The sequence below is a fragment of the Nycticebus coucang genome, chromosome 2, assembly GCF_027406575.1.
Source record: "Nycticebus coucang isolate mNycCou1 chromosome 2, mNycCou1.pri, whole genome shotgun sequence".
Lineage (NCBI taxonomy): Eukaryota > Metazoa > Chordata > Mammalia > Primates > Lorisidae > Nycticebus > Nycticebus coucang.
The window spans coordinates 80,993,981-81,014,951 of record NC_069781.1 but is presented as its reverse complement, the minus strand read 5'-3'; the positions used below and the strand labels follow the sequence as shown (position 1 = coordinate 81,014,951).

At 42.8% G+C, this 20,971-nt stretch overlaps 1 protein-coding gene across 1 annotated transcript in view; it reads left to right on the top strand.

The window, feature by feature from the left end:
* KLF9 (KLF transcription factor 9) overlaps positions 1-20,064 on the top strand; it is a 31,205-nt gene extending 11,141 nt beyond the window's left edge. The window contains exon 2 of the mRNA XM_053574862.1: positions 16,705-20,064. Within this exon, the coding sequence (XP_053430837.1) occupies positions 16,705-16,934 (230 nt within the window). The 3' untranslated portion in view covers positions 16,935-20,064. The remainder of the gene's footprint in view (positions 1-16,704) is intronic.
* Positions 20,065-20,971: the final 907 nt, after the last annotated feature.

Here is a 20,971-nt window from a genome sequence, read left to right as displayed (position 1 = left end):
GAGGGTTTGGAAGCCATCACCAGGGTTCAAAAACTGCCTCTTGCCTTTGACCAGCGTGTGACTCTGGGCATATTATTTCATCTCCCAGAACCTCAGTGTTCTCAGCAACACAGGTCGTCTGGTTTTTCAGCAGAAAATGTTGAAGCCCCTACCTTCAAGCTTGGTTCTGTGGGTGCTTGGGAGTTTTTCCCCTTCATTTTGAATTCTTTGTAGTTCTTTCACTTGGATTCCTTTTTCCCATGCTTTCCTGGGGATACCAAAATATGGTTAACACTTTTTTTTTTTAACCTGATTTAAAGAGATGTTTCTTGGAATTAACCACAGGAAAGGGGAGAGGTGGAGTTGGCCAGGGTAGCTTCTGCCCTTTTTCTGGGAGCTGCTCACTGATGAAAACAGCCCAAGGCAGAGCTGCTGGGAGGTTTCCTTTTCCTCCCTTCCTGGAATCCTCCTGAAATTTTAATACCTTTTTGGTGCATTAAGGCCAAGAGTAAACATTTGTCTTATCCCAGCTTCAAGCAGTCTCCTCAGCAAATTATAGAAGTAACATTATTATTCATAAGAGTAAGATCCCATTGAGGGAGTGAGATGCATCTTTTTTTCTACATGGGACATTCTGAGGCATTCATTTCCATCTGTGTCTAAAGTCTGATTATGATCCTGTGCTTGCACACGTCCCTCTTAATCTCAGTTAAACATGATATTTGGAATCCTGAGATGAAAATTGAAAGTATGAATCTAAGATCTAAAGGTTCTAGAGCTGCAAGAACCAATTAGCTCACACCTAAGCCAAGACCCCCAGGTTTATGTATTTTTTTTTTAATGAATTTGAGAATGATCACAAATTTGAGCAGGAGAAAAGAAGCCATCCCTACCTGGCCAGATTGAGCTTTTTTTAAAAAATGATGACATTTATGTAAATAGATTGAAATAGAGACTAGAGCTTAAGCCATACAAAATTAATGACAAAGATTTGCAATGCAGGCAGCACTGTTTTGTATTCAGTGAAATTTGAACATTTTTCTAAGCTAAGCCTTCATTATTGCCAAAGGGAGTGTCTCCCAAAAGATCTGACTGGAACCAAAGTGGGAACCAGTGGAGTAGACAATGGACAAATACACACACATCCTATTTCTTGGAAGTTATGGACATTTTATAACTGGAAAGAATCTTAGAGACCATCTTGGCTCCAAGAGATAGAGAAGGAAAAAAGCTTTAATTACCTTTCCTTCTAGGGAGCCAGCCAGATAGGCAACCAGAAAAGCAGAGTAAGGCCTGGCCCACTTATTATTAACTCCGTGATGAGACCACTGTAAGGAACTTGAGTTGAAGGGCCTGCAAGAGAGACCATTACCTTTAATACAGAGGCAGAAGACAGAGTGATCAGAGACAAGCTTTCCCGTCCCTCAGACATTGGTTTGAATCCTCCCTGCGCAACACTCTCTAGCTATGAAAACTCAGGCAGTGCATAACCTCTCTGAGCCTCAGTTTTTTCATCTGTAAAATGGACCTCAGTCATTATACAGGATATTCATAAAGTTATAAAGTTTAATTCAGATGAGGTATTTAAAACAGTGAGCACACTATCCCCATGTACTATCTAATATTATAATTAAAAATAATATTTTATGTGTGGCCAGAAGTCCTTGAGAGTCCCAAAATTTTTGTTTAGAATTCTGGAGTAATCCAGCTGTGTCTTGTTCATTTAAATTACTAATTGAGTGACAGTTACATGAAAAAATCCGTGCTAAATGCTGACAGTGGGCAAGTGGATTTTGTGAATAACAGTAATAATAATGATAACATCAAACATTTATCATAGGCCAGGTACCATGCTAAATGGTTTGCATGCATTTTGCATTTAAACTCTCAGCAGTCCTATGAGCTAGAAATGTACTATTGACCTCATTTAATAGGAGTGATCAAGCTCGGCGCCTATAGCTCAGTGCTGGCCACATACACGGGGGCTGGCAGGTTCGAACCCAGTCCCGGGCCTGCTAAACAAAAATGACAACTACAGCAACAACCAAAAATAGCCAGGCATTGTGGTAGACGCTTATAATCCCAGCTACTTGGGGGGCTGAGGCAAGAGTCGCTTAAGCCCAAGAGTTGGAGGTTGCTGTGAGATGTGACACAAAGGCACTTTACTAAGGATGACACAGTGAGACTCTTGTCTCAAAAAAAAAAAAAAAAAATAGGAGTGATTGGAATTGGAGTCAGTTAACCAGTCCAAGGTTACACTGGAATTTCTCTAGAATGTTTACAGGTTCCTTGAGTTCTACGTGGATGATTGTTGACCTGGACCCCTTGGGTTTCTGTCAGTGAGAAGAGACCTTCTGTTTTATACTATAACTCTCTTGGATTTGGCCTCAAAGCCACTGGTGTTTAGCTGTCTACTATTGTGTCCTAACTCCAGCTTGTGGTTGGTTTTTGTGAATCTGGGTGAGAAGTGTCAGCAGAATTCTCGAACTTGGACCACACTTACCCTGTATTTTCCAGTGTTGTCTCAAAGCTGTTTCCTTCCAACTGAAAAAGAACCCAGTTGAGGAACTATAGCTTGTCTTAGGACTCTGGGTTGCAAGCAACAGAATGCAAACTTGGACAGGCTTAATAAAAACTAGAACTTTATTGGTTCAAGTTGCAAACACACCTAGAGATGGCTCTAGTTCTGGTTGTCCCCGATGCTGGTCCTCGGGGTCTGCCTCTCTGTGGCTCAGCTTTGCTGCCTTTCCCTTTGACCTCCTTTGTGGATGGGCTTTCTGAATAGTGGTAAGAGGGCTGCGTGCGATTCCAGACTCACATCCTGCTGCTTCACAAGCCCCAGGGAAAGACAGTTTCCCGTTCTTAAGGATTCCAGCAAAAGTCTCAGACTAAGCTCCATGACTGAGTTCAAATCGTGTGCCCATCCTTGAAATGAATCACTGCGGCATGACTGGAGCTGTTGGTGTGGGGTCGCTCCTCTTGAATTACATAGACGTAGAATAGGGAAGGGGTGGTTACCAAGAGGAAATTCCGGGCGTGCTATTTATTATCCGAAAGGGAATAAATTACAAAGAGGCAAAACCAGTGCCTATTCACTCTTTCAGCCCCTTTAAAACTGCTGATGGGATATCCCAAAGAACAGAATTTGACAAAATGGGAGACAAAACAGTATGACAATGTTTTTTTCTCCATATTTTCCTTCACTTCGATGGAAAAGGGCTGTGAACTATTTCTGGAGTTCAACCTAAGAGATAGGCCATATGTGAATATATGGAAGGATCTTTGCAGAAAATAGGTTATTTCAACGTGTATTATGTGGGCTCAGGCACATACCCACAGACCCTTCTGAATGGATGTAGAAGCTTTACATAGAGCAATAACAGCAGCAGTGTGATATTCAAAGCCATTCACTTGGTTTTAATTCCGTTCTGTTTTAATGCCCAGAGAAATGAATCATGTTTACAGGAACATTTATTACCCTGTGTGCTAATAGATAAAGGCCTAGTCTGTACAGAGATGAGCTTTTATATAGCGGTTCTCATTGAGATTCAGAAGTCTATTCAGTGTGCACAATACTCAACAAAACACTACAATAAATTATAAGAGACAAAAAGTAGAGCTTAAAAGTAACTTACAAAAACACATAAAAGTGACTTAAATCCCTGTGCCACAATAATTCTGTAGAAGTTTAGTATCACTCCTGTTTTAATGCTCGTCCAGTGCTCATCCTCACACTGACCCAGGGGTTTCCCAGCATGAGAGAGCATGAGCTGTTCCCCTAACCTGAGGCATTTCTTCTCAAAGTCCTGCTTGTCCCCAGATTTCCAAACACAGCCCAGGAATGCCTGTCCGAGGAGGAGGCTGCAGTCCCCCTCTGAGATCTCAGCGGTAGTCAGGTGTACAGAGTGGGGGCTGTTTTGTGAAGGTTGGACAGGCTGACCTGCAGTTCTTTGTGGTCTTAGGTGAAAAATAACAACCCAGGTGAGCTGGTGGCTTGTTCCATTCCAGGAGTAGAGGTGACAAGCTTGGGAAACTGTTTGATGGTTGCACAGGTGATATATGTGAGCAGGATTTATGGGCGTCACAGCCTAACTCTGGTACCAGCAGTATGCAGAGGTGGATCTCGGATGGAAAACTCTAGAAACGCTTGCTGAAGTAGCATCACTAGTTGCTACAAGTCCTTACCAGTGCCGCACCTTAGCCAGCAGGTAGAGTAGGTGGAGGGATTTACTAATCAGGCATTAGTCTCTTCATTTCTGGTGTTCGGGGAAAACTTCATCTTGGCAATTTAGGGTCTCAGTCACTCAGTTAAATTGTATCCTCTTTAGGGTGAATGCTCGCAAAAATCAGGGTTCTCTCTCTGATTTGGGGTCATTTGCCTTAGGATCCTCGCAAAAGTCAGGGTTCTCTCTCTGATTTGGGGTCCTTTGCCTTAGGAGTGATCCATTATTTGGTGGCCAAGGCGCCCACCCACTGTTCTGCTGTCACGGGAGGACCATCCGTGTTGCGTGCATCCTTTGACCTTGGTCGTGTCACCATCCTCACATGCTGATCCCTCTGCTGAAGAGGGCTTCTGTTCAGTGGCTCATGGTGTTAGATCCTCACGCTGTGACTCGGTCTTCCAGTGGCGTAATAGTATGTTTTGGGACTCAGGAACACATGGTTCCCCCCACACCCATTTGAAAGGATGCAGGCCCTGAGACCCCACCTCGAGGTGCCATAGAGGGCCGTGCTGTGGGGAGCCAGGGGCCTTCCTCAGCCTGTCTCCCCAAGAAGAGTAGAGAGCTCTGGGCACTTCTTAGAGAACTCTGTCTCTATCCTGTAAACACAGCTCCCCCAAATCTCTTTTTCTACCCCTCAGTTCTTAGGGGGAAACTCTGGCACGTCGAAAGAATTTAATTAGGACTTGAATTTCTGAAATACTATTGTGAGAGTTAAAGCTCAGTGGCAGGTGGCGCCTGTGGCTCAGTGAGTAGGGTGCCGGCCCCATATGCCGAGGGTGGCAGGTTCAAACCCAGCCCCAGCCAAACTGCAACAACAACAACAAAAAAATAGCCGGGCGTTGTGGCAGGCGCCTGTAGTCCCAGCTGCTCGGGAGGCTGAGGCAAGAGAATCGCGTAAGCCCAAGAGTTAGAGGTTGCTGTGAGCCCGGTACAGTGACACTCTGTCTCTACAAAAAAAAAAAAGCTCAGTGGCAATGTGTTTGTCCTAGAAAACTATGTCTGACTTCCCCAAGGCAGCGCATATTGAAGGAATGGCCCAGTCAGAGAATTAGAAACACACACCAGAACAGGGTCTCCCTGCTTTAATTTGGGCTCAGGCTTTACTTGCGTGTCTAATCTCATTTTGTGCACACAACTGAAGAGGAGCAATGTGAAAACCAGTTTTAATATGGGCACACAGTACTGTGCGCAGTGTCCTTGGGCAAGTCATCAGCTCTCTGAGTCAGCATCTTCTGAAACATGGCGATTTGAATTCATTGGTCATAGTAATCATCCAAAATGGAAAAATTGAAAGAATCTTTGTTCTCAGGATAGCTTTGCCATCAAACATTTTTTGTTCATATTTATTTATTATCTTAACCCACAAATCACTGGGCAGAAGCAGCACAGTCTGGGCCAGCAAGAGTCACGCTGACCTGGTCTTACATGGACTGGCTGTGTGGTTGTGGGGAGGTAACTTCACCCCTCTGGACCAGACCTTTGGAGGATTGCTAAGATCTCATCCAAATCTAAATTCTGTGACTCTGACTTAAATGTGGTATTTTTATACCAAGAGGCAGACTTCCGTTGTGTTAAAAATGTGTGGTTAGGGCCAGGTGTGGCTCACGCCTGTAATGCCAGCATTCTGGGAGGCCGAGGCGGGTGGATTGCTTGAGCTCAAGATTGAGACCACCCTTTAGCAAGAGGGAGATCTGGCTCTATTAAAAATAGAAAAACTGGCTTAGCGCCCGTAGCTCACTGAGTAGGGCGCCAGCCACATACACTGAGGCTGGTGAGTTCTAGCCTTGCCTGAGCCTGCTAACCAACAGTGACAACTGAAACAAAAAAATAGCCAGGCATTGTGGCGGGTGCCTGTAGTCACAGTCACAAGTGCAAGAATTTGAGGTTGCTGTGAGCTGTGACGCAATGGCACTCTACCGAGGGTGACATACTAAGACTCTACTCTGTCTCAAAAAAATAAAAATAATTAAAATAAAAATAGAAAAACCAGCCGGGCATTGTGGCGAGTACTTATAGTACCAGCTAGTCGGGAGGCTGAGGCAAGAGGATTGCTGGAGCCCAAGACTTTGAGGTTGCTGTGAGCTATGACACCAGGACATTCTACCCAGGGCAGCAGTAAGACTGTGTCCCAAAAAAAAAAAAGAAACTTGCAGTTAGAGTCCACATTTTGCCTCTGCACTATTTTCGGGGTTTCTGAGATGGAGGCCGTATAACTGAGACATGAAGACATAGCTCATGCTGGGTTGAGAGGCTAACGCGGCAAGAATCTGTTGTCTGCCACCTTTCATTTGAGGTCTGTGGGGATCGCATGTGCTCTCTCACAGATGGGCCGAGACTGGGGACGTGCAAGCAAAATTCAGATACAGTCTTTGCTTGTTGGACACCAACAGGCTTAAATGAGGAAGTGCAGTGTTCATACCCACTTCCCATTTTAGAACCTAAAGTATGGGACAAGCTGCTTTCCCCAGATAAACACAGGGCCCGGGAAGTACAGTCTCACGCCTACGCTCCACAGTGTCTCTGTTGTATCAACAAACAAAATATAAAAGGAACCTAAATCAAAGAAGGAGCCAGGGAGAGGTCAGGAGCAAAAGGTAATATGATGGGATGGCGTTCGTTCAAAGCCTGTCAAGCATTTTTATTCATTCAAAACTTCTACCCATGAAGCAGTATTTCTGACAAACAGGCAGGTTTTGATTTCTTGATTTTTGAGTTCCGTGTTAATTGAAATTAACAGGAAAGTTTGTGCAGCAAAATGTGGAATTCTGTCTACCTAGAAATGGCCTGTACACCTATTCTGTCATGTGTATTGGTGGTTCTGCATATGAGGAGAATGGAAAATGGAAAAAAACAAAAAACAAAACAACTGCTCATATTTTGTACCTGCAAATAAATCAACATTGCTTTCCGGTGGGGAGGGAGGCCAGATGGTCATGGACAATGGGGCGCATAAAGCCTGGGGTAGGGCAGGTCTGTGTGGATGCGTGCCCCACCGACCTGAACCCTGACGAATGCTTTGTCAGTCTCTGATCTGCACACCTTTTCACGATCTGACTGCTAACCTGTTTCCTAACAAGGACGCTCTCTTGGGGCAACTCTGCTGTTTGTGTATGTGTAATTCCTCCTCCAGGAACCTTCCAGACAGGAAGGTTCCTGCCTGTCCTTTTAAGAGCCACTTCCCTTTCACCTATGGAAAAAGTAGGAGAGAAGCAGGTGGGGGGATGTGAGCTGACACAGGTAGCAGGGTCAGAAGCTTTCTGACTTTCTAACATTTTGTTTAAGAAGGAAACAGAATGACTCTTCTTTCTTTGGTCTTGGACAGTTGGAACATCCCAGTAATTTCCCAACAGAAAGTACATCGCAGCCCACCCACCAACCCTGCACCCTTGGAATACGGCCTTGATGAACCCATTTGTGGAACAATTTCAATTCACATTTATCATTGATTTCAGTAAAACATACTGAAACAACTTTATCTGAATTTGTCTCATCATAAAAGAAAGTTATACTCACTGTTTAAAAAAAATCAGGAGATAACAGGAAAATTACAGGAAGAAATAGAAGTTACTCTTTTCCCCCTCACCAGTACATAAGCACTGTTGAGATTTTGTGTATATTCTTCCACCTGCGCAGCAGATTGTACACTGCTCTTCCCACTTAGCCATGTACAGCTGACGTCTTTCCATTTCATTGCAATAACAACCTGGTACCTTTTTAACAGATGCATATTATCCCACTATGTGGAAACACTATAATGTACTAAATCAGCTCTTTATTGTTGGGCTTTTACGCTGTTGCCAACTTTTCGCCCTCATAAACAATGCTAGTATTCTTGTATATTTTCACGTCCCTATCTAATTATTTTCAAATTAATTATTACCCAAAATAATTTCCAGAACAATATTGCCAGATGGTCCTGGATCAATTATAAGTCCCACCAGTGTAGTAGAGGGCCTGGTTCTTCCTGCCTTTAGACTTTTTAACATTTTCACCAGCCTCACAGATAACTTTTTAGTGTCCTAATTGGCATGTTTTGATTACTTGTGAGATTGGATATATTTTCATATTTATTTCTTGGTCATTAGTATTTCTTATTTCACAGATTGCTTATTTGCATCCTAATTTGCTTTTATTAAATTGGGCTTTTTTTTTTTACTTGCCAGTCCTAATAGTACAGATTTTAACCTTTCGTCTTACACTGCAATTTCTTTTATTAGTTTTATTGTTTGGGCTCTTATATTTTTTATATATGTGTATTTTTGCCATGCCAAAGTTTAACACTTCAGAGTATTCAAAACTGTCTTTCAAATAGGGTTTTGATTTTAGTTTTTCTTTTTGTTTGTTTTTGAGACAGAGTCTCACTTTGTCGCCCTTGGTAAAGTGCTGTGGCATCACAGCTCACAGCAACCTCCAGCTCTTAGGCTTAGGCGTTTCTTTTGCCTCAGCCTCCTGAGCAGCTGGGACTACAGGCGCCCGCCACAATGCCCAGCTATTTTTTTATTGCAGTTTGGCCGGGGCCGGGTTCAAACCCACCACCCTCAGTATATGGGGCCGGTGCCCTCCTCACTGAGCTATAGGCGCCACCCCCATTTCAGGATTCTAAAGATATTCACATAAATTTTCTTTTATCTTTATGCTTGCTTTTTTTACATTCACATTTATAGCCCATTTGGAATTTATTTCAGTGAAAAGTACAAGGTAGGGATCCAGATTTAACTTTTTTACCTGATGTCTGTGTCATTTATTGAATTAAACATTTTTTTGCTTCACTGATTTGAAATATTTCATTTACCATATGCCAAATCCCTGTAGATTCTTAGGTTTATTTTCAGACTCTGTTCCACTGATTTATCTTTTCCTTTACTGTATCTCACTATCTTAATTATTACAGCTTTAATAATGTATTTTAATAACTGGTGTTATAAGTGCTCACTTGTTTTTTGCTTTTTCACAAAATTTTCTTGGCAAGTGGAGCATATTTTTTTCTTCCAGATGCGCTTTAGAAATAATTTCATCAAGTTCAAGGAAAAAAAAATCCTATGGTCTGTGTTATTTCATAAATGAATTTGTATAGAGTTGCCACATTCACACCATTCAGTCTTACAACCCAAGAGCATGAGAAGTGTTCCATTTATTTTCTTTTACATCAAGTTTTATGGTTTTATTCATAATGGTCCTGAACTTTCATTGTCAGGTTTGTCCTGACAGGTTATGTTTAGCATATAAGAAAACCACTGCTCCTTTGTATATTTATATTTATGAATGGATTTTTAATTTATGTTAGATTTTTTAGTTATTTATCTTGGATTTTTCAAATAGAAAATTATATCAGGTGCAAATAATTTTTATTTCATACACCTCTTGTCTCTCACCATTTCTTATTTTGTTGTCTTATTGCACTCACTGACATTTCCTGAACAATGTTGAATTGTAATGATGGCAGTGGATGTCCATTTACACAGTCACTTCAATCCTCTTAAAGAATTGTTCTCCTGTTTTTCTAAAAGTTTTTATTAGGGATGGATATTTAATTTTACCAAATCCTGTTTTGTATCCATCAAGCCAAAACATGTGTCTCTCTGTGTGTAGCAGCCTCTTAAAATGGGTAATAATATCTATGTGATTTTGTGATATCAAATTATTCTATCTGTGGAATCCTAGTTGCTTTTTTGCATTAAAAAATGCAAATGATTTTTCTTCCAGAAGGCTTGATTTTGTACACATGCAAGAAGCTATGATACTTTTTCTTTTTGGTTGCAGTTCAGCGGGGGCTGGGTTTGAACCCGCCACCCTCAGTATATGGGGCCGGTGCCTTACCAACTGAGCCACAGGCGCCGCCCAAAGCTATGATTCTTAATTGACGCTTTAAGAGCTCTAGTCTGAAAAGGCCGTCTAAATCTCTTAGGTTGTTTTTTTGCCAGTTTGTTTTACATTTGCTGGAAGCAGTGGGAGCTTTTGAGTTCATATTTTTTACCTTCCTGCTTTGATAAACATTAGATCTTTTTAGGCCTTTCCCTGGACTTGGGCAAAAAGATGAGAACAACCAGGGAGGAGGAGTTGGCTATATCCAGACAGCAAGCTCTGCACTCACAACTCCACCCCCCTCTTCTCTAAGGAGAATTCACCTCCATTCAGTTCTGGACTTTACCAAGAAGAGTAAGCTTCACCTGGCATCGTGGGCTAACTGACTGGGAGAGAGGAGGCTCCCTCTGAAAAGCCTGTGCAGCCAGCAGGCCCCACTCCACTGCTCTTGTATCCACTGTTGACCTTGGAGAATTCTGGAGGCCTCATCTGTCTCTGCTAGGACAGTCCTTTGCACATTTTGTGGAGTGTTCATTAGCTCTTTTGATCAAATTTATTTTATACTCCGAATTGAGTCAGTCAGTGGGAGGTGCTTAGCTGGTTGCTGAAAGGGGCGGGGAGTGGCCTATAAATAATGACAGCTCAGAGAAGCTTGTGCTGTTATCAGCTCTGCTCCAGTAAAGCAGAGTTTATTGTGTCACTGCCTCTGGGTGTGCTTTCCTGGGAAGACCAGAAATAACGCACTGCTACAAGTGTGTTGTTCCCCCCACCCCACGATGGGTAACTCATTAATTGCTAAAGACAGCTTTAAAGATTGTCTAATTGATAGTTGCACTGTGGTGTGATTTGTTTGGTATAAAGAAGGCTGACCATTCTCCTTTGGAACTCAGCACTGAGCTGAGAGCACCTGACTCGCTTCCCCCCTAGTTGTGGGATGAAGGACAAGTCACAGCCTCTCTAGGCTTGAAAGTTCCTCCTCTGCAAATCGTGTCTAGTCCCATTAAATTCTGTTCCTCTCTACATGGGTTGTCCCCATTCCATACTTTCTTAGGTGAAAAACGTATCATTTTCTGAGTGTTACCTTATTAGGAGTGTATTATTAACTAACGTGCAACAATGTGTCCCATAGTAGTTGGTATGTAGATCCCCAAGCAAATCCCACCTGCACGCATGCTGTTGGCCAGCCCGTGTTTTATGGTGTTGTATTTGAAGGAAGCATAACTCCTATCCTGACACCTGGGTTTCTGGCTTCTTACCTTTTTTTTTTTTTAATGAGTCTGGTCCCAGAAGATGTACAGTCTCTGATGTACACCAAGCAGAAGTTCAGATTGTCCAATTGAGATCAGGGTCAGCCCACCTTCTGTAAAGGACCAGAGAGTAGATATTTTCACCTATGCAGTCTCTGGCTGCAGCTGGTCAACGCTGCTATTATAGAAAAGCAATCACAGATGATACAGAAACCAAAGAGCAGAGCTGTTTCCAATAAAATTTCATATGTGGATATGGAAATTTAAGTTTAATTTTACCTTCTCCTGCATGAAATATTCTCTCTTTTTTTGTATTACAAACATTTTATTTCTCAGTTTATCATTTTTCTTTTAGATGAACTATTCTTTATTTTTTAATTTTTTTCCAGCTATTTGGTAAAAATGAAATACAGTAGAACCTCCGTTGCTGACCACCTCCCTACATTGACCACCTCCTTAAGTTTTGTTTTTCTTTTTTTTTTTGTCGCCCTGGGTAGAATGCCATGGTGTTACAGCTCACAGCAACCTCAAACTCTTGGGCTTAAGTGATTCTCTTGCCTCAGCCTCCCAAATAGCTGGGACTACAGGCGCCCGCCACAACGCCTGGCTATTTTTTTGTTGCAGTTGTTTAGCTGGCCCGGGCCAGGTTCCAACCCGCCACCCTTGGTGTATGGTATGAAGAAGGCTGGCACCGTAACCACTTTTCTACGGGTTCCGAGCCCTCCTTAAGTTTGTTTGTTTTTTTTTTTTTTTTGTAGAGACAGAGTCCCACTATACCGCCCTTGGGTAGAGTGCCGGGCGGCGTCACACGGCTCACAGCAACCTCTAACTCTTGGGCTTATGTGATTCTCCTGCCTCAGCCTCCCGAGTAGCTGGGACTACAGGCGCCCGCCACAACGCCCGGCTATTTTTTTGTTGCAGTGTGGCTGGGGCTGGGTTTGAACCCACCACCCTCCACATATGGGGCCGGCACCCTACTCACTGAGCCACAGGCGCCGCCCCCCCTCCTTAAGTTTTTATAACTGGACAAGCATCACATGTATGTATCATAACGGTAGGCCTATTTCCTTATGTTGGCCATCTCTGTATGTTGACCAGTTTGTTCTAGTACCTTGGGTGGTCAATTTACAGATGTTGTACTATAGAAGAACGGTATAAACAATTCTCAGTTCATAGCAGGCCAGATTTGGCCAGTGGGAAATAATTCCTAATCTCCAGTTTAGATCTTTGACCAAAAAGTTCCTAATGTTTTTTCAAAAATCTCTGGGCTAGTGTACATAGCAACTTGCTTCCAAGCAGATCCTTTTAAATGCTTAGAAAGTGTAAGCTTGAGGCCGGGCGAGGTGGCTCATGCCTGTAACCCTAGCACTCTGGGAGGCCGAAGCAGGTGAATTGCCTGCACTCACAGGTTAGAGACCAGCCTAAGCAACAGCAAGCCCCCGTCTCTAAAAATAGCTTGGAATTATGGCATGGTGGGCACCTGTAGTCCTAGCTACTCGGGAGGCTGAGTCAAGAGAATCACTTGAGCCCAAGAATTTGAGGTTGCTGTGAGCTATGATGACATGGCACCCTACCAAAGGCAAAAAAGTGAGACTCGGTCTCAAAAAAAAAAAGTATAAGCTTTATCTATACAAGTTGTATGAGTCCTGGAAAGGCTACCGTAGGCTCTCAACTGACTTGGGCTCTGTGGGAGTCCCTCCTGTCCCTCTGCAAAACACTTCAGCGAGGAGGACCCTCAGTCAATGACAGCATCTGGATTGGAGGTGGTGAGGACCATCATAACATGATCACAAAGGAGCAGTCGAGGGTGGAGCAATGAGCTGGATTGAAAGTGAATTCAGCGGGAATGAACCCTGGTTATGTTTGGAACACATGGCAGTGGCAAGCATAAACACTTCACAGCTCTCCCATACCTCCAGCTGATTCAGACTTCAGAATGGTTTTCCGTTGATGATCAGTTCTGTAAAACTATCTTCTTAACACAGGGGGTGTTTTTTCCAGTCCTAGCCCACAGCTGAACCGTCTTTTATGCCATTTTTCCTGTGGTGGACACAGATCCCTCCAACTCGGTGAACACCCTCTTTGTGTGACTCACTTGAAGGAATTGAGCACACGGGCTAGTGAGTAAGCTAAACCAAGAAAACCACTTCCGATGAGTCTTTTGTCCTGATAGGCACTGAGAAGATGCCCAGCCCGTGTCTTTCACTGTCTTCCTTACCTTTCAGAGCAGTGGAGAGAGGGCTCCAAAAAGAAGACAGCAGAGAGTTGATTTGGGTTGGTTTGGTTTTTGCAACTTATCGGTTGAGTTCTGACCCCTTCATTGTATTTTCAGGATATTATGTTTAGAAGAACATTCCCCTCATAGCCACTTTATTGGAGTTAGAGCGGACTTGACTGCAGTCTGATTCTGAAATAGCCCAAATGTCTTCTCCAGTAACCCAGTAACTTCTGAGGAGGTTTTGGTCGATATGAGTGACTTGGGGGATGAATAGACTCAGTGTGTGTGTGTTTAGGGAGCTGTGTATTTAAAGTTTGGACATTTACCAAATGCTTAGCAGTATGATTTGGACAAAGGTCATGCATGACATTATTCTTGCTCAAAGAAGCTCAGCCTTGTTGAGTTGTAATGATCTGCATTTTACCTTTTGCTCAAGGTTTGCCAAAGTGGGTAAAAATGCTCTTTATCCAATAAAAGTGGCAAAAGTGGGCAGTGCCTATGGCTCAGTGGGTAGGGCGCTGACCCACATAACGATGGTGGTGGGTTCAAACCCGGCCCCAGCCAAATTGCAACAAAAAAATAGCTGTGTGTTATGGCGGGCACCTGTAGTCCCAGTTACTCGGGAGGCTGAGGCAAGAGAATCACCTAAGCCCAGGAGTTGGAAGTTGCTGTGAGCTGTGTGACGCCACGGCACTCTACCGAGGGCAATAAAATGAGACTCTGTCTCTACAAAAAAAAAAGGGGGGGGAGGGCAAAAGTATAGTTTTTACCTCCATGTCTTTGTTGAGTGTTGGAGGGAAAGCTTTCTTCTTATTTTTTTGGCCCCCTATAGAAGTATCTAAATGCATCAGTAACCCCTAGCTATCATCCACCTTGGGTAAGGCCCAGCATTTATTGGTTTGCTATTGCCTTTTTTTTTTTTTAAGGACAGAATCTTGCTCTGTCACTCAGGCTGGAGCTCAGTGGTGCAATCATAGCTCATGGTAGGCTCGAACTCCCAGGCTCCAGCCATCCTCCCACCTTATCCTCCCAAAGTGCTAGGGTTACAGGCATGACCCCCAGCTTGCTATTCCCTTTTGCTGACATAGCTTTTCAACCCAGAGCTCAGTAAGAATTTTTACCTAGACCTGCGCATAATCAGCTGCCACATCTCTGCTCTGCTCACATTGGGTTTCCCTCAAGCACAAGTAGGTTGTACAGGTCGTTATGACTATTGCCCTGCTTAGAGAACAGCAAATAAAACCTTCGTCACCTACTGATTATCAAGAAAGTGATAGAGTTGGTTGGCTTTGCTTTGTTTTACCAGCATTTCTACATCTCCTCAGCACAGGTTAAAAGAAGCACAGGGAAATAGAATGACTCAGATGTACCATGCTGGACAGCTCCCAACCTTTGCAGTTTCTCTCTGGGTTCCCGGGGGACAATAGTGACAAAATGTTCACTTCTAACACCTACCAAAGACGTGTCTGGAAAGTTCTGTGGAGACCAGGAGTCTGTGTCCTGTGTCTGTGAAGCAGCTGCTTTCAGCTATGGTTGGAAAGGTGTGAAGAGTAGGCAGGCAGGCAGCTCTTGGGAGCCCATGGTAGCTGCCACTTATAAAAGGAACAAGCAGAGTTGTCATCCCAAACAGCTTGTCCACTTTTCTGTTTGTGTGTCCTCCCAACATGGACATGGGCCCTCCCCTCGCATCAGCTTAGGGTGGGCAGGGGAGCAGCAGGAGGTTCTTTTTTTTTTTTTTTTTTTTTGCCGGGGCTGGGTTTGAACCCGCCACCTCTGGCATATGGGACCGGTGCCCTACTCCTTGAGCCACAGGCGCCGCCCAGCAGGAGGTTCTTGATGGTGGGTTAATCACATCTGGCAGGCAGGGCTTAGTTGCATGTTAAGTGGGATGCAGAGACAATAGTGTGAGTCCAAGGAAAGCAGCCAGAACGGGGCAGCCATGGAAACAGTCAAGTCCTTGTGGCCCACGGAGGCAGAACAGCCGAGTGGCCAAGAGCTTGGGCCTAGGAGTTGGGTAGACAAGGTCCGTTCGTGGCTCTGCTTTCCCTTTGCAGTTGTGTGATCCTGAGTGAATCTTCCAGGCCTCTGTCTTCTCATCTGTAAACTGGGAACTACCTTTGGGGTATTCTGTGAGAATTCAGTGAGAAAGGCATGGAAAGCTCCTGGCTCTATGCCTGCACTTACATCATTATTTCATAACACGAGTTCCTTTATGAAGAATATGGAAGACATCAGAATTGTTTAGTCTGGAGAATAGAAGATTAAAGAAAGACATGATAGCTGTCTGCAGATATTTAAAGGATTATTATGTGGCTGAAGGAACAAACTTATTTTTAGTGTTAAGACAATATGACTTAAAATATGGCTTTTGCAGAAAGGCAGATTTCACATCAATAAAAGTATTTGTGGCAGAGATGCTTAAGAACAATCAGGCTGTCTTGCGAGGTTGTGGGACTGCCTGTCTCTGGACATTTTTCCGACAGATGCTGGGTGGTCCCAGTGCTCTGGAGCACAGGGGCAAAACACCTGCTTGAGCAGAAGGTTGGGTGGACCAGATGCTGGTTGTTCTTCATCTCTATAATGCCAAGAATTTTAGCAAAGGCCTTAGCCTTTGACTCCTGAGAGAATTCATGAAACCAGCATCCATGTAGAATAAAACCAGAAAAAGTGATTTCCAAGGGCTCTAGTTGGTACAAAACAGCAAGCTCAATTGCTTAGAGAAGATGACTTGTAGTGATTTCCTCATTGTGTAAATTTGCCCAGGCTGCCATGACAAAGAACCACACACTGGGCAGCTTACACAATAGAAATCAGTGTCCTCACAGCTCTGGAGGCTGGAAGGTGTGGAAAGGGTTGCTTTCATCCTCAGGCCTCTCTCCCGGGCTTGCTGATGGCCCCTATCACCATGTCTCTCACAGTCTGTCCTAATCTTCACGTCTGTGTCCTATTTTTCTCTTATAAGGACAACGGTCACTGGATTAAGGCCCACCCTAATAACCTCATTTAGCTTTAATTACCTTTTTAAAGGCCTCATCTCCAAATGCAGTCATATTCTCAGGTGCTGGGAGTTAGGGCTTCAACACATGAATTTGGGGGAGAAGGACACAAGTCTGCCCATAACACTAATCTTGCAATATTCAAGGGATTTATCCCTGGAGTCACAGGGATCCTTGACCCTGACCAGCCTTCAGAATTTTCTTTTGTGTTCTTTAAACGGTCTCTGTCTGTCTCTTAGGTGAGCGGCCCTTTCCCTGCACATGGCCAGACTGCCTTAAAAAGTTCTCCCGCTCAGATGAGCTGACGCGCCACTACCGGACCCACACGGGGGAGAAGCAGTTCCGCTGCCCACTCTGCGAGAAGCGCTTCATGAGGAGCGACCACCTCACAAAGCACGCCCGGCGTCACACCGAGTTCCACCCCAGTATGATCAAGCGGTCGAAAAAGGCGCTGGCCAACCCTTTGTGAGGTGCTACCCACAGAAGCCAGGGAGGGATGGACCCGGAAAGGACAAAACTACTCCCAGGAAACAGACAGGCAGGTGGAAACGACACCCAGAAGAGGCACGCTGACAGCACAGGAGGTCACTGCTCTTTGGTCAATATTCTGATTTTCTTCTCTCCGCATTATTTTTAAAAAGCACATTGTAGCCTACGATCAAAGTCAACACTTGGTCCCCTGGCAGAGGCAACTCTCTGAACCCGTCTCTGACTATTGGAAGGAAGGCAAAATGCTTTGGGGTTTTTCTTCCCCCTTTTTTTTTTTTTCAGGGGTGGGTCGGGGGGTGGGGGGAGAGGGGAAAAGGCCACGACTGGGTAGAATTTCAAAGCTCCAACACTGGTGTACATATGTCCGACTGGGTGAGTCAACCTGTGGCCTCACGTGGTGATTCCGGGCCCTTTCTGCTTGCCGTCTTCTCAGAATTGTTTTCTTACCTTTTAATGTAATGACGAGTGTGCTTCAGTTTGTTTAGCAAAACCACTCTCTTGAATCACGTTAACTTTTGAGATTAAAAAAGAAAAAACCGCCATAGCACAGCTGTCTTTATGCAAGAGCACATCTACTCCAGCATGATCTGTCATCTAAAGACTTCAAGTTACTTATAGTCAATGGGTAAGCAGAGTCTGAATTTATACTAATCAAGACAAACCTTTGAAAGGTTACACTAATAAGTACAGAACTTTTAAACCTTGCTTTGTATGAACTGTCCTTGTTGAACATAAACTGCACTTTTATTTCCTAACGCAGAGGATGAATAAGTTAAAACATGCTTTGAGGATAGAAGCAGACACTCTGTCTGGCTCCAGATTATAATCTGCTTATTTTACAATATCCATGTTTCCCTAAGACATCACGGCAGAGATGTGAGGGCAGAATCTACGCAAGATGCTGAAGGAGAAGGAGTATTTAAATAATAATAATAATAATAAAAAGAACCAATGGAATTTTAACTCTATTAACTTTTCCAAATTTTCCTATCCATTTAGTTAACATCATCTTATTGTACCATAATGTCACTGAGGGAAAGGGCTTTTGACACTGTTAGGTTTCATTCGAATGGGTACCTAATGGTAACTAAATCTGGAAACACCTATGTTTCGGGGAAAAAGGTGGGTCTCCTTCTCATGTTCCTACAAAACTCCCACTATCAGGTGCAAGAGTTATGTAGAAGGGAGCTGAAATATGCAAAGAAAAATAGACCCCTGTCAGTAGCAAGTATCAAGGGAAAATACCACGGTGACTGCAAAGGGGACTCCTCAGAATAGTCCCTTTTGGAGAACGTATGGAACACGAGGAATGAAATCACATCCCTGTACCTTTTACGTCAGTATCCTCACCACTATCTATCGTGTATCTAGGTGTCTGTAATGGCTGAAACCACTACATCCATAATAGGCCATTTATCCGAAAACTTAATTTTGGCCTTTAAGTGGCCAGACAACTGAACTGAGTTTTCATAGTTAAAAACCTCAAATGAGGGGAGTCAGCAGTGATGATGGGGAAAATGTTTACATTTTTTTTTTCAGACGATTTCTGACGATTTTATCTGATATTTAAAACATGGAGCTATGGTGCACTCTAGTTTATATATGTGCTGTAAAATGTGTTGTGTAAACATAGGGTGCCTACCTATTTCACCTGACACTCATTTCCAATTCAGAATGAGTGTGGGCTCCTGCAGTGGGCACGGGTCACAGCTGACTCCGACTTCCAATACAACAGCCATCACTAGCACGGTGTGGGTTTTTTTGTTTGTTTAACCAACATAGTTGTATTAGCAGTTCTATAAAGAGAACTGCTTTTAACATTAGGGACTGGGAGCAGTCCATGGGATAAAAAGGAAAGTGTTTTCTCACGAGAAAACATGTCAGGAAAAATAAAGAACACTTTCTACCTCTGTTTCAGATTTTTGAAACGCTTATTTTAAACCAAATTTTAATTTCCGTGTCCAAAATAAGTTTTAAGGACATCTGTTCTTCCATACGAAATAGGTTAGGCTGCCTGTTTCTTCCTGAGCTCATGGAACAGTTCTGTTTGTGATACTCTGCACGCTGCCTTTTAGTGAGTGAGGAGTTTGGGTTGCCTAGCAACTTTCTAACTTGGAAAAACTCATCCTTCCCTCACAGAAAGAAACGAAGGAAAACAAGGCAAAGTTAGTGAAAGACAATCTTTATAGTTTCAGGAGTAAATCTATATGTGGCTTTTGTCGAGCACTTAGATGGATGTAAACGCAGCAACTTGTTTAAAAAATGATGCACAATTTACTTCCCAAAAAAGTTGCTACTTGCCTTTTCAAGTTGTTGACAAATACACATTTGATATTCTCTCTTATATGTTATAGTAATGTAACGTATAAACTCAAGGCTTTTTATTCTTTGTGATAAATCCTGTTTTAAAACGTCACAAAACAGGAACCAGCATTCTAATTAGATTTACTCTATCAAGATACGGTTCAACTAGGACTACTAGAGTTCATTGAACACTAAAACTATGAAGCAATTACTTTTTATATTAAAAAGACCATGGATTTAACTTATGAAAATCCAAATGCAGGATAGTAATTTTTGTTTACTTTTTTAACCAAACTGAATTTTTGAAAGACTATTGCAGGTGTTTAAAAAGAAAGAGAAGTTGTTTTATCTAATATTGTAAGTAGTTGTCATATTCTGGAAAATTTAATAGTTTTAGAGTTAAGATCTCTCCTCTCCTTGGTTAGGGAAGAAGAAAGCCCTTCACCATTGTGGAATGATGCCCTGGCTTTAAGGTCTAGCTGTCCATCATGCTTCTTTTGAGAATTCTATTTGGTAGTTATAATTACAGAAACTGATTAGTTTGTCAGTTTGCAGATAGATTTAGCACAGTACTCATCACTCTGGATAGACTGAGATGTTCTTTCACTAAAGATGAATGATCTGTAACACTGTAAGATACTCTTTACAACTGTTTAATCAGTTTTATTTTTGTACAGTATTAGTGACCTAAGTTATTTTGCTGTCCTGTTTTTGTAAATCAAATGAAATTATAAAAGAGGATTCAGACAGTAAGTATTTTGTACATATGTATATATGTTGTCCAAATAAAAATAATAAATGATAAAAATTGAATTGTTCCAGCCATTATGTGTTATAAAAGGGGCATAGTTCACCATAATGAGAGTTCTTTAAAAGATGTTCATGGGATTTTAGGATGAGTGCAAAGATGATTTTGCCCTGTATCTTTCCACAAGTGCAATATCTGTACAAACTTGTATTTACTATTAAAATAACAGATGACCTCTGAGGAAGCAGATGGAGCAGAGGTCACTTGAAACCGCTATATTATGCTGGAGGGAATATTTGTATTTTGAGATAAATCATTTAAAGAGGTGTTTAGAGCTTTATACACCTGTAGGGGGAAGAACTTTAGAGCTTTATGCACCTCTAGTTCAGAGGAACTAGAGTAGAAGCGAAGACTGGGTCAGGTGGCTCACGCCTATAATCCTAGCACTTTGGGAGGCTGACATGGGAGGATTGCTTGAGCCCATAAGTTCAAGACCAGCCTGAGCAAGACCCTGTCTCTACAAAACAAAACAGAAAAATTAGCTGGAACTGGTTAGAGAGTGTTAAAGGTTCCCATTGTGCTCTTGTGATACGATATTGATAACAGCACAGGAGTTGGGGTTTCAAAGGCACAACAACAGAAACATTATGCCAAACAACAATGAGCACCAAAGTGTGTGTGTGTGTGTGTGTGTGTGTGTGTGTGTGTGTGTGTGTGTGTATAATTTATGTACATATTGCTAGCTGGTACTTATTAAGCTCTTACCGAATACTAGTCACGGTGCCAAGTATTTATTAGGTTTTGCGCATTTAACCCATAAAGCAGCTCCCTACAGTAGAATTGCTTATTTCAGGTGAGAAAATGAAGAGCAGGTAACTTGCCGAGACATGTATCTAAAGAGTGGCATAGACAGTATGTAAATCTGGACCTGCCAAATCCAACCTTCTGTTGTTCTCTGCCGATGT